At 42.0% G+C, this 19702-nt stretch overlaps 1 protein-coding gene across 4 annotated transcripts in view; it reads right to left on the bottom strand.

Annotated features, from left to right (window-relative positions):
• The window catches only part of DAB2 (DAB adaptor protein 2), a 241488-nt gene that overhangs the window by 62860 nt on the left and 158926 nt on the right, over positions 1-19702 (bottom strand). For all 4 annotated transcript variants that reach the window (XM_069221367.1, XM_069221377.1, XM_069221372.1 and 1 more), the window contains exon 6: positions 4782-4865. In XM_069221367.1, the coding sequence (XP_069077468.1) occupies positions 4782-4865 (84 nt within the window). The remainder of the gene's footprint in view (positions 1-4781; positions 4866-19702) is intronic.

Consider the following 19702-nt stretch of genomic DNA (forward strand, 5'->3'; position numbering starts at 1 on the left):
TCCGGCAGAAATCCTTTGTGCACAGCCAAGCCTGGATCCACGGCACTCTAACCTGCATTGCACGACTTTCTAAGTTGGTCTCCGGCGACGTGGGACTCCTTTGTGTAACTTCGGGGGAGCACCATTTCACGCATCCTCGTAGTGCCTGTTTCTGGCACTTCTCCGGGTGCTACCTGCTGCTAAGAGGGCTCCTTGTCTTGCTCGACGTCCCCTCTACCTCCTGGTCCAATTTGCGACCTCCTGGTCCCTCCTGGGCCACAGCAGCATCCAAAAACGCTTACCGCACGATTTGCAGCTAGCAAGGCTTGTTGGCGTTCTTTCGGCGGGAAAACACTTCTGCACGACTCTACAAGGCGAGAGGGATCCGTCCTCCAAAGGGGAAGTCTCTAGCCCTTTGCGTTCTTGCAGAAACCGCAGCTTCTTCTGTCCAGTAGAAGCTTCTTTGCACCCGCAGCTGGCATTTCCTGGGCATCTGCCCATCTCCGACTTGCTTGTGACTTTTGGACTTGGTCCCCTTGTTCCACAGTTACCCCAGATTGGAAATCCAGCGTTGTTGGTTTGTGTCTTTCCTGCCTTATTCCCCTATCACGACTTCTTTGTCCTTTGGGGAACTTTAGTGCACTTTGCACTCACTTTTCAGGGTCTTGGGGTGGGCTATTTTTCTAACCCTCACTATTTTCTAATAGTCCCAGCAACCCTCTACAAGGTCACATAGGTTTGGGGTCCATTCGTGGTTCGCATTCCACTTTTGGAGTATATGGTTTGTGTTGCCCCTATCCCTATGTGTCCCCATTGCATCCTATTGTAACTATACATTGTTTGCACTGTTTTCTAAGACTATACTGCATATTTCTGGTATTGTGTATATATATCTTGTGTATATTTCCTATCCTCTCACTGAGGGTACACTCTGAGATACTTTGGCATATTGTCATAAAAATAAAGTACCTTTATTTTTAGTATAACTGTGTATTGTGTTTTCTTATGATATTGTGCATATGACACTAAGTGGTACTGTAGTAGCTTCACACGTCTCCTAGTTCAGCCTAAGCTGCTCTGCTAAGCTACCATTATCTATCAGCCTATGCTGCTAGACACCCTATACACTAATAAGGGATAACTGGGCCTGGTGCAAGGTGCAAGTACCCCTAGGTACTCACTACAAGCCAGTCCAGCCTCCTACAACCACATCCCTGCAAAAAAAAAAAGAATATATATATATATATATATATATATATATATATATATATATATATATATATATATATATATATTGGAAGATGCAGGATCACAAGAAAACAGCCAGCCAGGGCAAAAATCTGGATCCCAAAGGATACAATGAGTCACAAGAAAATGTAATATCCAAGAAAGAAGTGACTCAAACAGATGATCTCACTAAAGAACAAAAATATATTTCTACTACAACGTTTCAGCTTCCGCCTTCCTCAGGTAGTACAAGATTGTTTGCTCAGTGGCTGCACAGCTGACACTGGTGGATTTTCAAAAAGCATCATGAGTGAAGATTCCAATTGGAATGTGGAATCAATGCAGTCCTGAGAACTCTTCAGATATGCAGAAATCAAGTGGTATTGTCAGTGATGTTCAGTCCATCTGGATGCAGTGATTTTAAACGGTACATCCAGAAATGTTCTCTGATGTCCAGTAGTTCTTCCTTTAAAACATGTTCCACAGAAACTTGACCAGCCTGTAGCCAACCATTTTAACCTTGTGGACCATTTACTATCAGATTTGAAGATTTTCCCTGTGGAACATGTTATAAAAGAAGAACTACTGGACATCAGAGAACATTTCTGGATGTACCATTTAAAATCACTGCATCCAGATGGACTGAACATCACTGACAATACCACTTGATTTCTGCATATCTGAAGAGTTCTCAGGACTGCATTGATTCCACATTCCAATTGGAATCTTCACTCATGATGCATTTTGAAAATCCACCAGTGTCAGCTGTGCAGCCACTGAGCAAACCATCTTCTACTACCTGAGGAAGGCGGAAGCTGAAACGTTGTAGTAGAAATATATTTTTGTTCTTTTGTGAGATCATCTGTTTGAGTCACTTCTTTCTTATATATATATATATATATATATATATATATATATATATATATATATGCTATTTTGTGCACATCTAGCAATTTGCTTGAGATTCCCTGCTCCCCTCCACCACCCCCTGCAGATAAATATTTAAAATATATATATATATATATATATATATATATATATATATATATATTTGCAGGGGTGGTGGAGGGGAGCAGGGAACCGCATGTATATTGACAGATTTGGACAAAATAACAATGAAAGCAGAAAAGCAAAAATCAGGAGGGTAACAGAAGAAAGGGCAGCATGTGAGAGTACCATTTAACTTTTATAAAAGTGAACTAATCTCTCCAATAAATGCATAGCTAAATGATTTAAATGTTTCCATGTTTTGCTTTTCTGTCTTTTTATTTCCTATGTGCCACAGAGAGGTTGACATGACCTCGACCACTTGACAGCAATTAACCTATTTTATAAAAAATAAAGTGACTCCTATTCTTGAACTTGTCACCTCATTTCATGTGAGGAGGATGATACCACGTTTACAACAATGTTGACTGGCATGCTTGATAAGAATGGTCTCTAAAAGAGAGCTCAGGACTGCAACCACAATATGGGTTGAGGTGCTCCCCCTCTCCGGACAACGGAAGAAGCACTCTGTCAAGAATGTGAAAAATAGCCTCGGAGCCACTGCCGTTAGGAGTACAGGCCTTGAAGCAGATGGCTAATGTGAAGAGTAAAAGTAAAAATAAGACAGCTCACGTAAATGTATGACTGATGAACAGCTCACAAAACGTGTGAAATGTGAAATACACTAAGTCCCCGGCACCCAGACAAAACACAGGCACAAACGTTATAAAAAAAACACAGCTTACCTGGGGAAGTTATCTTCCATAAAAGCCTGCATGCTCTTTAACTGCAAAGCCCAGGATTCCCAACTCTTCCCTCTCCTTCCTCTGGCAGCACAACAAAGCCAGTTCCACATGTTTCTACCCTACTGGAAGTTGGGACAGAGTTGGGGGCACACCATTTTACTCCATTCCAACTTCTAGTAGGGTTAAAGGGCGCATGATTGACAAGCCCTGAAGCTTCATTTTCTGACATGCTGCACAGCCTGACGCTAGTGCAGCATGTCAGATATGTACTGTATCTGTGTGAAGCCGGATTATAACAGCCTCCGCCCGACACATGAGCAGTACAGCTAGTGGGGCCCTTTCTGCCACATACCTGACATTATAGCTTTTACATACAAGCAAACGACTTATGAAATCTTTTGTTTTTATGTAAAAGCTGTAAAAGGTAAAGCAATTAGTGGCACAGTGAGATTGTGGGTCGACGCCCGGATGCCCTCTATGGAGGAGCTGCTGCTGGTAGACAATGTCATGTGCTGCTGGCAGATCTAACAAGGTAAGGAATCTGACACTATGGCCATCCATCCAGATCTTAAAACCATACATTGATGATATCACAACCTCAATTCAATATGTTTGGATCAACAATCAACAATGTAGCCATGTGTTTACTGCAATTTCAGCTCTGATACATATGATAGGTTAGGGATTTGCCTAAGGCTGGTGAGGTCACTGAGGCAGCAGAGGGGGAGGAAGAGAGGTCTCACTAGCAGGATCAGGACCATCAGGAAGGTCACTGGATAAGGAGGACTAGGACCAAGAGAATCATGAACAGAAGGGCCAAGACAGGAGGATCAGAGCGAGGTGGACCATGAGGGAGAACAGCAAGAAGATCAAAAGGACCAAGAGGAGAAAGAATACCAGGAAAACCATAGGACAGGAGAAGAAAGACCTATTGAGCTAAGTGTAGGTATTCCTGTGCCACGAGGACCAAGGCCAGGTGTTGCAACATCAAGAGCAATGGAGGTTAATACCAGGAGGATCTTCCTAAGGAGGATAAAGACTAGGAGGACCAAGAGGAGGACGGTAGACATAAACAGGGCCATGGCTAGTAGGACCAAGAACAGGATCAGGGTCAGGAGGACCCAAAGGAGCACCATGAACAGTAGTATCAAGACCTATAGGTCCTAGAATAAGGGAGCCAGGACAACGAAGGAGAGAAGGCTCAGAGCCAGGTAGACAATGTCCTAGAGGATCAGAGAGACCACAATAAGGAGGAGCAGGAAAATGAGGGACAAGAGGACCAGGAATATGGAGACCCAGGCCGAGGCGGACCATGAGCAAGACCATAAGCATGAACAACAGAATGAGGAACTGAAGTGGACCAGGACCAGACTCAAGAAGAGAAGAAGGACTAAGACACAGAGTATGGCACCAAGTTATTCATGAATGCTAACAGAAGCAATCATTGCTGAGATATTTGTGGTAATACGCCACAAGAGTACAAATGGCTTGGAACATACAACAATAGTAATGTAGTTGTGATATACTTTAGAAAAAGATTCCACAAGCTTTCCGAAAATATTTTCAAAACTAATTGCAAATGGGCGTCTACAATGATTTAAAACAATTTAATACATGCATTAAAAAATATAAAGAATATTTTAAAATAATGCACACTTCTACAGTGACATTGAACAAATACCAAAATTCAATAGTAGATGATAAATTAGGACAAAGATCATAGATGGCTATGCTAACATCTGGAGGGGGCGGTGTGAATATAGGTCAAGAGTTGCCTTCCAAGTTGCTATAAATATTACACTTATACATCACAATTGCTAACAACCTGCTACATGGACTTGCCTTTTTCTTGTCCTCGTCCTCCTTCTTCTTAATGTTATAGATGACTTGGAAAAGGTCCTTGAGATCAACCACAAGAGGCTCGGCCTAAAACATCAAACACAGTTAAAAATATTATTTTGGAAAAACATTTTCACAGGAATGCAACAAAAACATCTCACCCAGAAAGGGGAAGATCCATCTTTCTTTAACTGCCTGCTAATCTGAATTGCAGTGATTGCAATGTAAACGTTATAAAATACCAAGGTGGCAGTTTGTTTAGATTGATGAAATGCAGACCTTTATGATCACATTATTTGCAAAATCCAGCATGTATACGGAGAAAATGAGATTTGCAAACCGAAATATATTTATAAGAAGGTTGAATGGCATTAAAATCAGGTGCTCTGTAGTAACAATGCAGTAACGAGATTACACAATACCAAGTGCATTACTCAGGCCCTGATTACGAGTTTGTCGTTAACAGGTGCTATCTATGGCATCGCATTAATAACAGTACCCACATCCGTTACTTATCGGGTGCGATGCAATAGTAGCTATGGTTTGACGCACTACAATCTGCATGGTATGGTAAATACTTTACACTTCACTCCTGTTACACTTCGGCAGGTTTCAGCACTGACACACTTGATATTTAACGGATGCGTTAAATACCATGAAACTTGCATTTCTGGCCCCTGGGAAAGAGGTGTTTACATAGGGTTCGGAAAACAACAAACCACTCATAATCAGGGCCTTAAAGTTGTAGCTAGCTGTGCATGATATACTAGTATTTATCTCTTTTGGGCCTGTGCCTACTGGCTTTTAAATCAAATAAGATGAAAACGAAGGACAGCTAACAGTACAGTACAAATGCCAACAAGATAGAAGGCATGTTAGTCGATTTCCAGATGTACAAGAGGAATCACAACTAAGAAACAGCACTTATCGATACAGATGGAAGATCTATTCAAAAGTGATCACAAAGCCCTATATGCTAGCATCTAAAGGTTAATGTTCTGCCTGGTCCTTCATCTATACCTCTTTCAAAACACTAATATTATAATGGCTTCATTTTGTTTTCTGCACACTAATGACTTAAATATCAGATAACTATTTTACTAAGCATTGAAATCTGATAGGACTTTTTCAGACAAAGCCAGTCAGCATGGTGTTTTTCACCATACATGATGTATTATTGTTTCGCAATAGTAAGCCAAACATTTTCAAAACTCATTTGATTTTAGTGGACTGAAACCATTAGCTAATATTTGGTCTTTAGTAATCGTAAAATGCCAATGTAAGAGACATATCGATAATGATCTAAACATTACTGGGGTATCATGCCAGAAGGCTCCCTCAATGGATGTATACAATATTACATTGCAAAATACACGCGTCGGTACTAAAGTCATGGGTATGCTAGAGCTCAGAAAGATTGTCCTGTGACATCACTTCCTCTAGCACTAGAGTACCTTTTATATACTGCGGACCTGCCTTAGGCTCTAGTAGTTTCAGGAAGTTTAGTTTTTCACCGTCATTCACCCATCATTTAATAGCAGTGCTGAGAATTATAGTAAGAGGGGGCGCTGACTTTATATAGTGAATTTGGCCTTCCGTAAGAACCTTTGCGGCATCTAGATGAAAACGTGTCAGGAGGCACTAATTCAAAAACCTGGCCAGTATTTAGTTAAACACGCTTACATCAGCCCATTAAAAAGCTGCATCCAAACAGCACTTCTTCTAAACATAGGCAGTCTCACTGTGTCCAATTGCTTTGAAAAGTGTGGCACAAGTTTTTTCCCTGTTCCTAATTTTGAGAGGACAAGCTACCTAAGCGGTAGCACACAGGTGGTGGAAAGCACAATGATAACACGCACTCCCTCCTCCAAATCAGGCAGACACTACCGATCATAGACAGAAGATAAAACAAGCAAGGACAGCGAGGAGGGGTGAGGGTGACTGGGGAAGCAATACAACAAGTGGTGGGTGGGCCGGAAAGTAGCAACATGGGAAAAAAATAAAAAAAGTACCTCAATCACAGCACAAGCAACGGAGAGACACTAAGAAGAACCAATCTGTGCTTGGTCCAGGAAGCGAAGAAGTGAAGCGAAGAAACAGGAAGAGAAATCCAGCCTGCGCTGTCCAATTAGGAGGCAGCAAACAAGAGTGATACTGATGCCAACTAATAGTAAGCAAAGGCCAGGCTCCAAGCCCTTTTTTGTAAAAATAAATGGTCCCTGTAAGCGAGAGAGCATGTGCTAATGTATGGTGCTCGTGCAGGCTCAACCCTAAAAAGAATGGGCCAATCTCACCTTTGTGAATTTATGTCTGAGCCTTCCAGCTAAGGCATGTACAAGGCATGATAAACAAAGGTTGGTTGAATGCCAATGCTCAGGTGCAACTTTAGGCAGTTGAACCAAAAGTATTTCAGGGTTATGCTGAGCCATAGATTTGCAAAATGAAGTTCATTAGCTGCAGAGTTAAAGATGTGAACTCTGTATTGCTGCAACACTGTTAGAATGAATGACTGAGGAAAATCCAGCGAATAAGGGGTTGCAAGAGTTTGAACCTTTGTTATGTGTCCTCCAGAAGGTACCAGAGCATGCTATGAAAAACATTTTCCACACATTCACATGTTCTGAAATGAATAGACACGATTCACAAAGCTATTGTACATAAATAGGAGTGACCCATGACTCAGTGTTCAGGAGTAAGTAAAAGTAGCACCCTTTACTGAATTAGATAGCTAAGACAGTGGACATTGTTTGCATACTGGGGCAGTTTTGAACTTGCCAAGGTTTGCGATGACATGCAGCATAAGTGTTTTGCGAAGTATGGAAGACTGCATGGATTTGAGCTTGCTACAGGCAATGTGTGTTTTAAAATCAAGACAATTGACAGTAAAAACCGGCTCAGTAGACCATAATGCAGGCCCAAAAAAACAGCCAATAAAATGACCCCTCTGACCTATCAGACCAGCCCATTGAGCACTACCTGATTGCCCTATAAGCCAGTCGGACCCTGAGTTAGCCTGCAGAAGACAAAGGTAGGTATGAACTACTCTCAGAAGTATTTTTGCAAACTGAGACCTATGCAAAGTGATTGTAGGAACCTCTCACATGCTTTTTTACACATTCTGATTGTAAATCTGGCCTGTTTATTCCTGAAAAGTTTCTGTATCTGCCAATGCTAATTATGTAATCTAGTAACAACTCTAATCACACCTGTAAAAGGTGATGTCTTCTTAGAAAAAAATATATTGCTCTGCAGCTTCATGTAGGCCGAAGAGCTTCAAAATGGGGTGGGTGGGAGGTGGAGCCTATCTGATGGGGCCTGCATTAATCACAGGGGTGCCCAGGCACTGGCCAAAGGGAGCATCATGCTGAAAACAGTACAGTGTTTTGAGTGAAAAAAACAGAGTGACAGTGAGTCTCTCTTTAGTCAGCCATAAAAACATTTTTGTCACTGCCTGAGATTAGGTGTCCAATGTGGTTTGTGTGTGTGTGTGTGGGGTGGGGCGGGGCTCCCAATAACCCTTCAACACACTACTCCCCATTCTTGATAAAGGATCACTCTGTGGATGCTTTTACACTTTAGGAGGACCAGGCTGCAACTAGCAAACCAGCAACTGTGTATTTGATTGCATTTTTAAAAGGGATAACAGACAATGGGTGTACTATTTGAACTATTAAAATGTTTAGAGATGCAATTGTATAGAATAATTATGGAAAAATGTGTATCTCATCCTGTGTGGGGGTGGATGTTTTTTCTTTACACAGGGTCTAATAAAGTTTGACCACTGAATTATGTATTGTCTACAAGGATGACAATTATTTTTTACTTTTTGGGCTTTTAAAAAACATTTCAGGCACAGGATGTACCAAGCACAATTTGGATATTGCAAAATGAGGACAAACAGTGCTTGATATTGAAGTCACATGGGCGTATTGCAAATCATACACTAAAAGGATTTTTTTTTTTTTATAGAAAAAGAATCGTGCTCATGGTCAAGTGCAATGAGAAAAAAGGTCTGATTTACACTACTACTTGAAACATTCTGCAATAACAATAAAACTTAAAAAATACCTGCCTCTGCCTAATAGACAATAACTCCCACAGTCCTCCCCAAATGATAAATAAAATATCTTTTATCTCTAATGGCAAAGGAAATCTACTTCTGATATCAGCTGATAACACTGTAGGCTTCAAAGCATTTCAAGAATTTCATAATCCAGAAAGTACTGTTGTGAATTCATAGACGCCAGAAATCTGAAGAGAAAAAAAACACAAGAACATAAAGCCATTGGAAAACAAAGGGATACACAGGCTCAAACTAACACACAATCACCAACGCCAAGTCGTTCATAAGATAGTCGTTCATTATCAGTGCCAACACAAATTCAGTTGCCTGGTACAAGCACGGAAAAAGCCAAGCAGTCTACTATATCAGCTTCACTTAGGGAAAAAGTCGCTTATGTAGTATAAGTCAAAAAGAAAACAATGAAAGGGCTACGAAAACAATGAAAGACTCTGAGGAAGCACATTGGGAAACAACATTGAAAGAATAAGGCAGATGCTTCACAAAGCAGAAAAAAACATACATAAATGAGAATTCCTAAAGAGCAGCACCAAAGGAAGATGGCCAATCACCATCCCAAGAGCCACTGAAGAAGGATTTAAAGGAAAGTGTTTCTGGCTAGGTATATATTTAGATCCATGAGTACTGCCATACAAATATTTCCAAGGACATTAACTCAAGTGTTAGACAAAGAAATTGATCCATAAAACACACATTTTCCTAATACTACAAAACTCATTGGATACCTAACCCTGATACTTTCAGGGATACTGTTTTCATTTTCAAAGGATATCCAACAGGTTTTGATGATAATCCGCCCTACACCCAGAATATAGGACAAACTATAGGACTGCACAAATCAAATCCAAATTTCCAGGCAGATCTAAATACCAGAGGAAAATAGGAAAGGGACAAAGAGAGAGAAAAATAAAAAGCCAAGGTCTTCTGCCACACCACTCTCTCACATCTTAAGTCAGGTATCACTGCAATGTTAACAATCAATACTGTCTAGTGCGGGACTGTCTCTATATTCATGTAGAAAGCATATAAGACTTTTGTAACAGTAGTTAACATATTAAACTTATAAAGATGTCAGCATGCCCAATCACTTACTGTCTTCAAAATGGTGGGCCACATGTCTACCTAGGCCTAATTGACCAGATTCAGAGCTGCATAGCACTATCATCTAGCAAATCAAACTGGAAATTTCTCGGAAACATATGTCTTTATGACGTACCCACATTTTCCTATATATGCCCATCTACTTGCCCACTGCCTGGGATAATCAGGATAGTACATACATTATTGAGACCAACATGAAAAGTATGGTAAAAAGCCTAATCCCATCACTGTACAAGGACTTTGGGCAAAGGTCTCTCAAAGATATGAAACGTACATCTGATTTTGAGGTTGGATTAATGATTCACCACCTGCTATTGTGCTGAGGTAAGGTCGTCTGTTAAACTGGCAGCGGATAATCAGCTGCCTTTAATGTGTGATACCATAGCGATGAAGGCTTTGATATGAAAGCTGTTGTCTTCGCCAGGAGAGGAGCCACTTTGAGGAATTAACAGCTATTTCAGTGAGGAGTCTGCAAACATGCAGGGGAATGCCAGAATTTATGCCACCAACTAAAGGCAATGGAAATGCTTCTCCAAGGGTACATTATCAGTGTCATGATCATTTGTCTCTAACATTTTTGGGGTGATTTCCAGCATTTTTTTGGACACTACTGTTACCCTTTAATGGAGAACTGCCACTTCTCTATGGCAGTATTTTACAGAATTAACTTTATTGTAGATGATGATAGACCTGCCATTCTAGTTTGAAAGGCTGATTTGTGACAATTAACCCTGTAGAATTGTGAACCCAACTGTGGTGGTGGAGGACTCTCCTCCAGCATAGAGTACTGCAGTGTGGGCAGGGCTCGAAAAATCATAAACATTTTACTAGACCTGCAGGTTGAGTAACTTAAATAATCAAATCAACCTAGCTTTAATGTACTTGACCCGTAAACAGGTCTCAAATTGTGTGATCCTAGGAAAATAGTTTCCAGAGTCGCCTTTTTCTTCATTCTCACATATGATTGCACCTTCAAATATGTGAGCTCAGCATTTCTGCAGTATAAAAAACCTCTTTTGTTTGAGTAAGTAGACTAAAGTTTGCTGCATGCTTCACAAGAATCTAGTCCACATACCCATGACGTCTAGCCAACATAACCTATGACTTCTTTTAGTTTACCAACAACATTGCCATCAGGGCAGGAGTGTTTCTTAGTTTGTTTAAACACTCAATTTTAATTTAATAAATATATTACTAAACCATGGTGTGGTAACATATTGTCATCTACACGCAGTAACTTTCCAAGAAATGTCTAGAAACCTATCAACTAACTTGAGGTTTACTGATAAATCTATACAGTGTATTAACAATCTTTGAAAATTGGGTTTCAGAAAACTTATACTTTGCACATCAACTTGTAAAGTATTCTGATTTGTTTTCATCCTACTAAAATATTTTTTTCATCACACAGAAATTTAAAAAAGGGCTTTCACAACTACTGAAATATATTTCGACATGTTTGCATAGTTGACTTAGTCATTTAAATGTGTGTTAGGAAAAACCTGACACCCTATATCCTTTTATTTTACATTCTAAGCAGCAGGTCACATGGTTCATCTTACAAAGTCCTGGAACTCTGCAGTCAGAAGGAAAAATATTTGTCAGAAAAACTGACTTTTGACCTCTGTGAACACAGAGCAAATGTGACATAAGAACAAGATTTAAAGGCATCTTTTATTGCCCCCTCCACTTTTCAACTGAACAGAAGACCTGTTTAGTGTCAACTGGCCAGAAGGGATGAGTAAGTATTAAAAATAGCTCCAACTGAACAATTAAGACTCGCCAGTGCAGTGATTGAGTGGATTTTTCGAGCCCTGCCTTACTCAAACAGGATGGTTTAACTGCCACAGGCACATATGAAGCATCTACCATTCTTAGACAGATTCCACATTTCCGACCCACCTCCCATTTAGGGTTTTAATTCATTTTGGACCTAAATAAAAGGTGGAGTAAATGCAAAGTTTATACTCATACTTAATATTGTGTTTAACACAATGCTGTTATTTAAGTATCCAGTTCAGGTATAAATCATGTGATCATATTTTCACTTCGTATAACAATAACTGTATTCACTTGCTGTTTTCAATTTAGTACAAAACAATGTGTGTATGATAATCATATTATGCCTTTATCATACATGCACACAGCTTCTATGGTTAGAAAGAAATTGATACATTCTTCAACAGGTAAAAGCAGAAAACTAGTCATACAATACTCCCTTGGTAATCTAGAAAGAGAAACAGACTTCCAAAGCATCTGCATCAGATATCCCTTCCACTAAACAGATGTCTCCACTTACAGCATTGTCTCTGTCTTGAACACAGCAATTCCCTCCGAAATATTGTTCATGGCTACCCACTCCTGTGACGAGTTTTTGTATTTCATGCCACACAATAGGCCGACTGCGTACCTGCCTCTTAGATGACAGTTATTTCCTGCACTTAGATGACCTTCGGGTCCACACTTCCTTACTTTCAAGATCAATGTTTCATGCTACATCAAGACACTGGAATGCTGAGGGTGCTGAGAGAGCCACTGAAGAGTGATGACGCAGAAATGAAGGTTTTACATTTATTAGCGCATAAACGTAGTGCTGCAATAATCAAGTGTGACTTTAACCGAACTAATAAAGATTGTACGGGGAAAAATGTGCCCTCAGAGTAGTTTGCCAACATTTATAAGCGTGCTTTATATAACGTGATGTATTGGAATTGTACTAATCTGACATAACCGTAAACGTGTGCTATGATTTGCTTGTTGAAATGTTTTAGCTTAGCATAACTTTAGTGGATGCTTTGGCCTAGTTGCCTTGTCTCACGGTTTAGATGCTCGTGTTTTTCCAATGTGCTAATAAAACGTGTATTCTTGCTTGAAGCTGTACTTTTCCAGTGAGATCGTTCACATGCTTATCTTTAAAGTTTCGTGCCAGCCTGGCATCTTCTTCTTTGCTCCAAGGTCAATCTGCAGGTGCGGACAATGGAAGCTCTGAAAGTGAGTTAATTGGTAAAATATGTTGCAACTTACGTTCCCGACTCCAAGGATAATGTATGCCTAGGTAGAAGCTTGTGAACTGTTGTTTTTGATTGGACAATTTGAAGCCAACCTATGAACCCTCCAATGGAAGACCCTACTGGATTTGAACTGTTGTCTATTTAAACCTGGTGCACAAGAAGAAAGCAGCCATATTAGACATTTTAGCCTTTTGCAGCCATTACCGAACATTGAACATTTGCCCATTAGACATTGAGGACATTGCAGGACATTGCAGCCATTATGGCCCATCTTGCAGACTTCGTCATTTTGCCATCTCATACGATGCCAATTGATGTTCAATGAGACTTTGATGCTTTCTCTAATCGAGAGAAAGAGACTTTAAGTAATTCTCGCCCTAGAGACTTTAACTTTGATTTGCCCCTTTGCATGAAGTAGTAGTTTGTCCTTTTATCTTGCCGCTGTGAGGCAATTGCCCCGTCCACCCTGCCCCTTTGCCCCCGTCCCATGCTGATCGGAAACCGGTACCTGTGAGACGAAGACTTCCTTGAATGCTGATTGAATTTGGTAAATATGAAAGGAAATTGTACAATTGCATTGTGTTTCTTTTTAGGTAACCAACTGCTGATTTTTGATAAGAGCCCTAGTTAGGAGTTTTCCAAATTAATGTTGCTAAATTGTTTTTGCATGAAGTCCCACATGCAGATGCTAATTTGAGGTTAGATGAGGATTCATTTTCGCACGATGCAATTTGAGACCTTGTTATGCTGACTAATGTATGCAATTAGCCCATTACAGATTATAGTTTTAGTGGTTTGTGTTGCTATTATCGAATGTATTATTATTCAAATGCTGCATAGATTGCATCTTTTCCGCCGTTATGGACAGCTATTAATGTTCATTTACATATATCATTTGGTGTTGAGACACATTTATATCGTGCTAGCTTTGTTAATATAGGGAAATAAATGCATTAACTTTGAATAAACTGGTGTGGTTATTCATGGCCGAAAGGTCATGGTTCGCCGAAATGTTTTCTGGATTAATTGTGAAATTGTTGATCAGGGCATTGCTTATGTTCGTTATTGATTATTGATTTGATTAAATTGATTTCTCTCGGGTGAAGAGAGCCCCACTTGGTCAAAAGATTCATCGACCCAAGAGCGTCCAGATACAGGTAATTTAATAGGTCGGAACGCTCTATCAGTAGATGGTAGCAGAGGATGGTTACGCCCTTTGGGACCCCACTCGAGATAACGGTTACGCCCTTTGGGACCTCCCTCGAGAGGTATATGGTGTTGAATTAACGGTTACGCTCTTTGAGACCCCACTCGAGAAGTTTGAATTAGATTTTTCTTGGGTAAAACAGATTGAGAAAATGATGATGGGCTAAGTCCCCCGCGACTTTCCCGGGATCTCGGAGCTTGCGAATGGAGAGAATGGAGGTGTGGAATCAGCGTTGGCGGTACTAGTGATGGTATGAGTGAAGTTAGGATTTTGCGCTTGCACAGCTTATTGCCGCAGATTGTTTGAAAAGGTTGCGAGGATTTTTAGAGAATAGCGGAGGTGCGACTCCGAGTGTGAGAGTAGGGAAGTCGTCGAACTTCATGTGCATGTGGCGCTTTGTGCAGAAAAAGGTCCACGTGGTTGTTGTTGTTGAGACGGGCCCTGCGAGGTCAAGAGACTCCGGAGTATGTTGAAAAGTGTATGAGACACTTGTTTTATGTTGTGGTCTGGTCGGTTTAATAGGTTGATCGGGCGTGGTCAACGAGTCGGTACGTGTGTTAAGGGAGTGAAAGAAAACTTCGACTTCGGTCTTTGACAAATTCTAAGTGCACTAGAATAGATCACTGACAAGTTGAGAGCAGAGTCTGCGGGTCAGATTTGCTTGCGAAAGTGGGGACCGAGAAAGATGGAATAACTGCCGAGGCTAGTGAAAAATCCCTAAGGTCCTGAAGCGATTGTGTTACCCTTCCTGTAGTAAACCGACAGATCTGTTTTATTATTATTTGGTTGCTCGCGATATATGCTAGAAGTTGTTACGAGAGGAGCTGAGTGAAGGAGGACAAGCCGCGAGGCTTTGTCAGCCGCAGTGTGTGAGTGTGACGTCACTAGGAGCGCGCTGGGATAGGTTGGTCGCGCACAGATTGGACGCAGTCCGTGGGGCTCGATTGGAAGGGGAAAGGCAAGCGAAGAGTATTCCGGGAATTAAAGTCACTTATTGATTACAAATTTTGTGAAATAAAAGACGAGAAAATGAAATTTTTTAAAGCATTAAAGAGTGCGATGAAGGGGGAGTCTTACATTAAAGCGAGCGTAGGAGAGGAGACGCCACCTGAAGGTACACCAGCTTACATTGTAATGGAGGAAAAGGGGGTAGCTCCGTGCCTTTGGCTAAAGCAATGGCACAAGCTGACAGAGAAACATGGGAGCGTAGCGTTCCCGATCCATGGGACATTCAATATAAGGATCCTAGAGAATTTGAGATTCGCGATGTACGACATGAAGGTACCTCCAAGGCCAGCACAGTTTGAGGCTCTAGCGATTTGGGAACTAATGGCTAGACAGCAACAGCAAAAGAAGTTCGAGACCAGGATAAGAAAGGTAGAAAAGACACTGGCGGACGCTAGGTGGGATAATGCACAGAAGGTGTGGAGGACAGATATATTGCAGGGGATAAAATAGTTTCCCGCAATTGCTAAGGAAGAGGAGGCGACAGGCAAGAAAGCTACCTGTAAGACAAACAGGAGGTGTTCCAAAGATAGAGAAGACGAGTCAGATGAGGAGGAGTTCATCATGCAATTGCTGAACGACCGTCCACCACCTTATGTAGAGAGTGAACAAGGTCCAAGTACCAGTTCTGCCCCTCCGGCACCGGTACAGAATAATGAAATTCCGAACTCAGAAACGCTATCGGGATCTAAGGACCCGAGTTTACTGTTCACCCCGCAGATACCGCAGGTTAGGAGAATATATCCAGATGTGCCTATATTGAAAACAGCAGAAAATTATCAGCCGCAGGTCCCAAGGTACTACAGCAGTGACAACAGTACGGGAATGATTCTAGATCCAACCGTAATGGGAGTACAGAATGGTCGCAACCCAACATTGGCACAAGCTGAGTCAACCCAGCTTTTGATGCCTCAAAAGCAGATGCAGGGGGGAACCGCACATGCTCAGATGACGGGGAGTCAGACGGGCATGCCGGCAATGATGACCCATAGTGTGGGAATGAACATGCCTCAGAACATGGGGAATGGACAGAACCCAGATGCGATATCCCTACCCATTACTGTAGGTCCACCGGTACCTTTGTACACCCAGCCTAACTTAGGTATGAGCGGTCAAGGATCAGTGGTGCAGAATGGGACGGAAAGGAGGTGCATTGAGAACACTCCGGAGACAACTCCGATAGCGGCTCTGCCAACTGGATCTGGGTCCTTGATGGAGTTTAGTCCCATATGTGCTCAGTCAACAGTGGTGAGGTCGAGTCCCCCACTGATGATACCGCTATCATCGAACACTGAAAAGTTGCTGCAACCATCAATGGCAGTCGATGTGAATGCTACACTGATGGGGTTGAATGCGCAACAGCTGACACAGTGGTTCAACAGTCTGAATTCCACACAAAGCTCAACCAGTGGGAAGGGAGAAGACTATCTGAATAGGGTCAGGTTGAACATGGAAGCAGAAGAATTGGTGGAAGGGACTATGGGTTTGAATAGGTTAGAGTCCTACTCGGAAGAAGAGCTGAGGTATCTATGTCCCAGGATTACGAGAGAAGTGAACAAGGTGCATAGAAGGTTGCAAGAAATAGCTGACAAACACGGGGTTGAGATAGACAAGACAAAACACTTGAGCAGGAGCTATAGATTGGATTTCGGGACCACAGACTTTGAACACATGAGGTCAGCAGGCATGAAAACGCACCTTAGAGAATTGCTGCAGAGTGCACAAGTGTGGAGGTGCTTAGACAAATGGGAGAGCAGGTGGGCGAAGAAAAAGGAAAAGAAGAAAGACAGCGTCCCAGAGCACAACGAGAAAAGGCCACAGAGTAGTTATGCAATAACCATGTTACCGATGAGGGAGACAGCAGGAGGAAAATTAATACATGTACCATGGCACAGAAGCGACATTCAGTCTTTTACGGATGATTTTCCCAAACTGAGAGAGAAACCGATTGAATGGTATCAGCAGACTGATAGGTTTGTGAAGCTTGCGAAATGTCTTTGGGAAGACCTGAACACCCTCTTTGAGATTGTGGTTCCGGCAGATTTGTGGGAAGACTGCAAAAGGGCTGTAGGTTGGCCGACAAGTGAACCAGAGAGAGACAGGGATACGGGTGCACCATCACCTGTGGTAATGAGCTTGTACTATAAGGTGATTGAGCATTTGAAGACGAAGGTTGCCGCGAAAAATGTGGATTGGCAGAAGATTGATCGAACTGCCCAAGAGGCTAAAGAGTCGATTCATGGGTACTATGAGAGGTTGTTGAAGGCGTTCAAGAACTACAGTGGCACGGAAACAATAGAGGCGAAGGACATGCTTCATTTTGTGTTTAGATTTGTGGAAGGGCTGAGACCAGAGATAAGTCAGATGATAAAGACGCATTTGATTTGTTGGCAGTCGAAACCGATTGATGAGGTGTTGAATTATGCGAAATACTGTAGCGACGAAATTGAAGTGAAACAGAAAAGGTTGAAAGAGAAAGTGATGATGATGCAACTTAAAGCAGCTCAGACAGGTTTGCAAGGGTTGCAAGGGTTCCAACAGCAGGTACCGCAGCCGCAGCCGCAGCCGCAGGGAAATATGGTGTTTCAGCCACAGGCGAGAGGCAGAGGCAGAGGAGGTTTTGGGAGTAGTGGTCCGGATTTGAACACTGTTGCGATGCCGAATGGTGTGCATGCAATGAAAAGGGTGATGCCGTGTCACGTGTGCGGAATAGTCGGACATTGGAAACGCGAGTGCCCGATGGTGGTGCAGGAAGGTGCAGGTGTTGGTCAGCAAAACAATGATGTCAATGCATTTCAGACAATGAGGGGACCGAAAATGAGAGGTCCAAACCCAAATTTTCAGACCATAAATCAGCTGCAGGGATTACAGCCCATGCAGCCGCAGCAAATGCAGATGCCCCGTATGCAGATGACGCAAATGCAGCCAATGCAACAGCAGTTTCCCATGGTACCTAATCAGCAAATGCAAATACCTTTGGCACCAATGAGTCAGCAGCAAGCGATGGTTCCTCCACAGGTCTCGAGTCAGGTGATGAATACAAATGGCACAGTACAACAGTTCCCATTACACAGTGAGAATGGAATAAACAATGTATGGGAGAGTGAAAGTTCAGATGAGGAGGGAAATTGTGTGCTTGCAGCATCCTTGGAAGTTGATCAAAAGGGTCCATATGTGGAGGGAAGAGTTATGGGTCATCCTGTTTCATTCTTGGTTGACACAGGAGCCACACGTTCAACTGTTAGGAGCATTGAAGTACCAAATTTGCCACTCTCAGGGAGAACAGTTCAAGTAGTGGGAGTAGCAAACAGGCACCTGACGAACCCAATCACAGATCCAGTACCAGTCAGAATTGGTAACTATCAAGGGTCACATAGTTTTGTGGTATGTGACTCAAGCCCGATAGCACTGTTAGGGAGAGACATATTGTGCAAATTGGGATGTTCGATTATGTGTTCGGACGATGGAATTAGAATTCAGACGAGCAGTGATGGGGAAGAAGAGGAAAGTGTAGAAGGGGATGAGATGGAAACTGTCGATGAAGAATATCCTCTGGTTAACCTTTTTCCGATGATAACTGAAGAAGATATTCCAGCTGAATTACGGGAAACAGTCGGAAAGGAAGTGTGGGATATGACAGGAAAAGAGGTGGGATTGGTGAAAGGAGTGGAACCAGTGAAAGTGACCGTAAAACCCAATGTAATCTTTCCCCAGACCCCGCAATACCACATGGCACAAGACACCCTCATGAAAGTCGCCCAACTCATTGACGAGTTTGTAAAACAGGGAGTACTGAAAGAAGTGTTAAGCAGTCCATGTAATTCACCAATCATGGGACTAATAAAGCCGAGTGGAAAGGTCCGAATAGTGCAGGACTTGAGGAAAATAAATGACATCATAGTTAAATGCTGCCCTGTAGTACCGAATCCAGCTGTGATAATGTTTCAAATCCCTTGCGATGCCGAGTGGTTCTCAGTCATCGACTTGTCACAAGCATTCTTTTCGGTGCCTCTTCATGAGGACAGCCAATTTCTCTTTTGTTTCAAATTTTTAGACAGAGTTTACAGTTGGTGTCAAATTCCTCAAGGGTTTTCTGAGTCACCGTCAATTTTCAATCAGATTCTAAAGAAAGACTTGGAAGCGTTAGAATTGCCATTCGAGTCAACCCTAGTACAGTACATTGATGACTTACTGATTGCGGCTAAGACAGAAAGTGGCTGCACAGCCGACACCATTGCTTTACTGAACCACTTGGGAAGGAATGGACACAAGGTGTCTCCTTCAAAGTTGCAGTTCTGTCAGAAGAAAGTGAAATACTTGGGTCACCAAATAGAGAAAGGGTCACGGAGAATAATGAAGGAAAGAATAACAAGTGTACTTCAAATGAGTCCACCAAAGACGAGGAGGGAGGTGAGGAAGTTTTTGGGGATGGTGAGCTACTGTCGCCAGTGGATTCCCAACTTCTCAACTCTAGCAAAGCCTTTACTGAAACTGACCCAGAAGGATGCATTGGATGAAA

Source organism: Pleurodeles waltl, chromosome 1_1 (genome assembly GCF_031143425.1).
Source record: "Pleurodeles waltl isolate 20211129_DDA chromosome 1_1, aPleWal1.hap1.20221129, whole genome shotgun sequence".
In the NCBI taxonomy this organism is placed as follows: Eukaryota; Metazoa; Chordata; class Amphibia; order Caudata; family Salamandridae; genus Pleurodeles; species Pleurodeles waltl.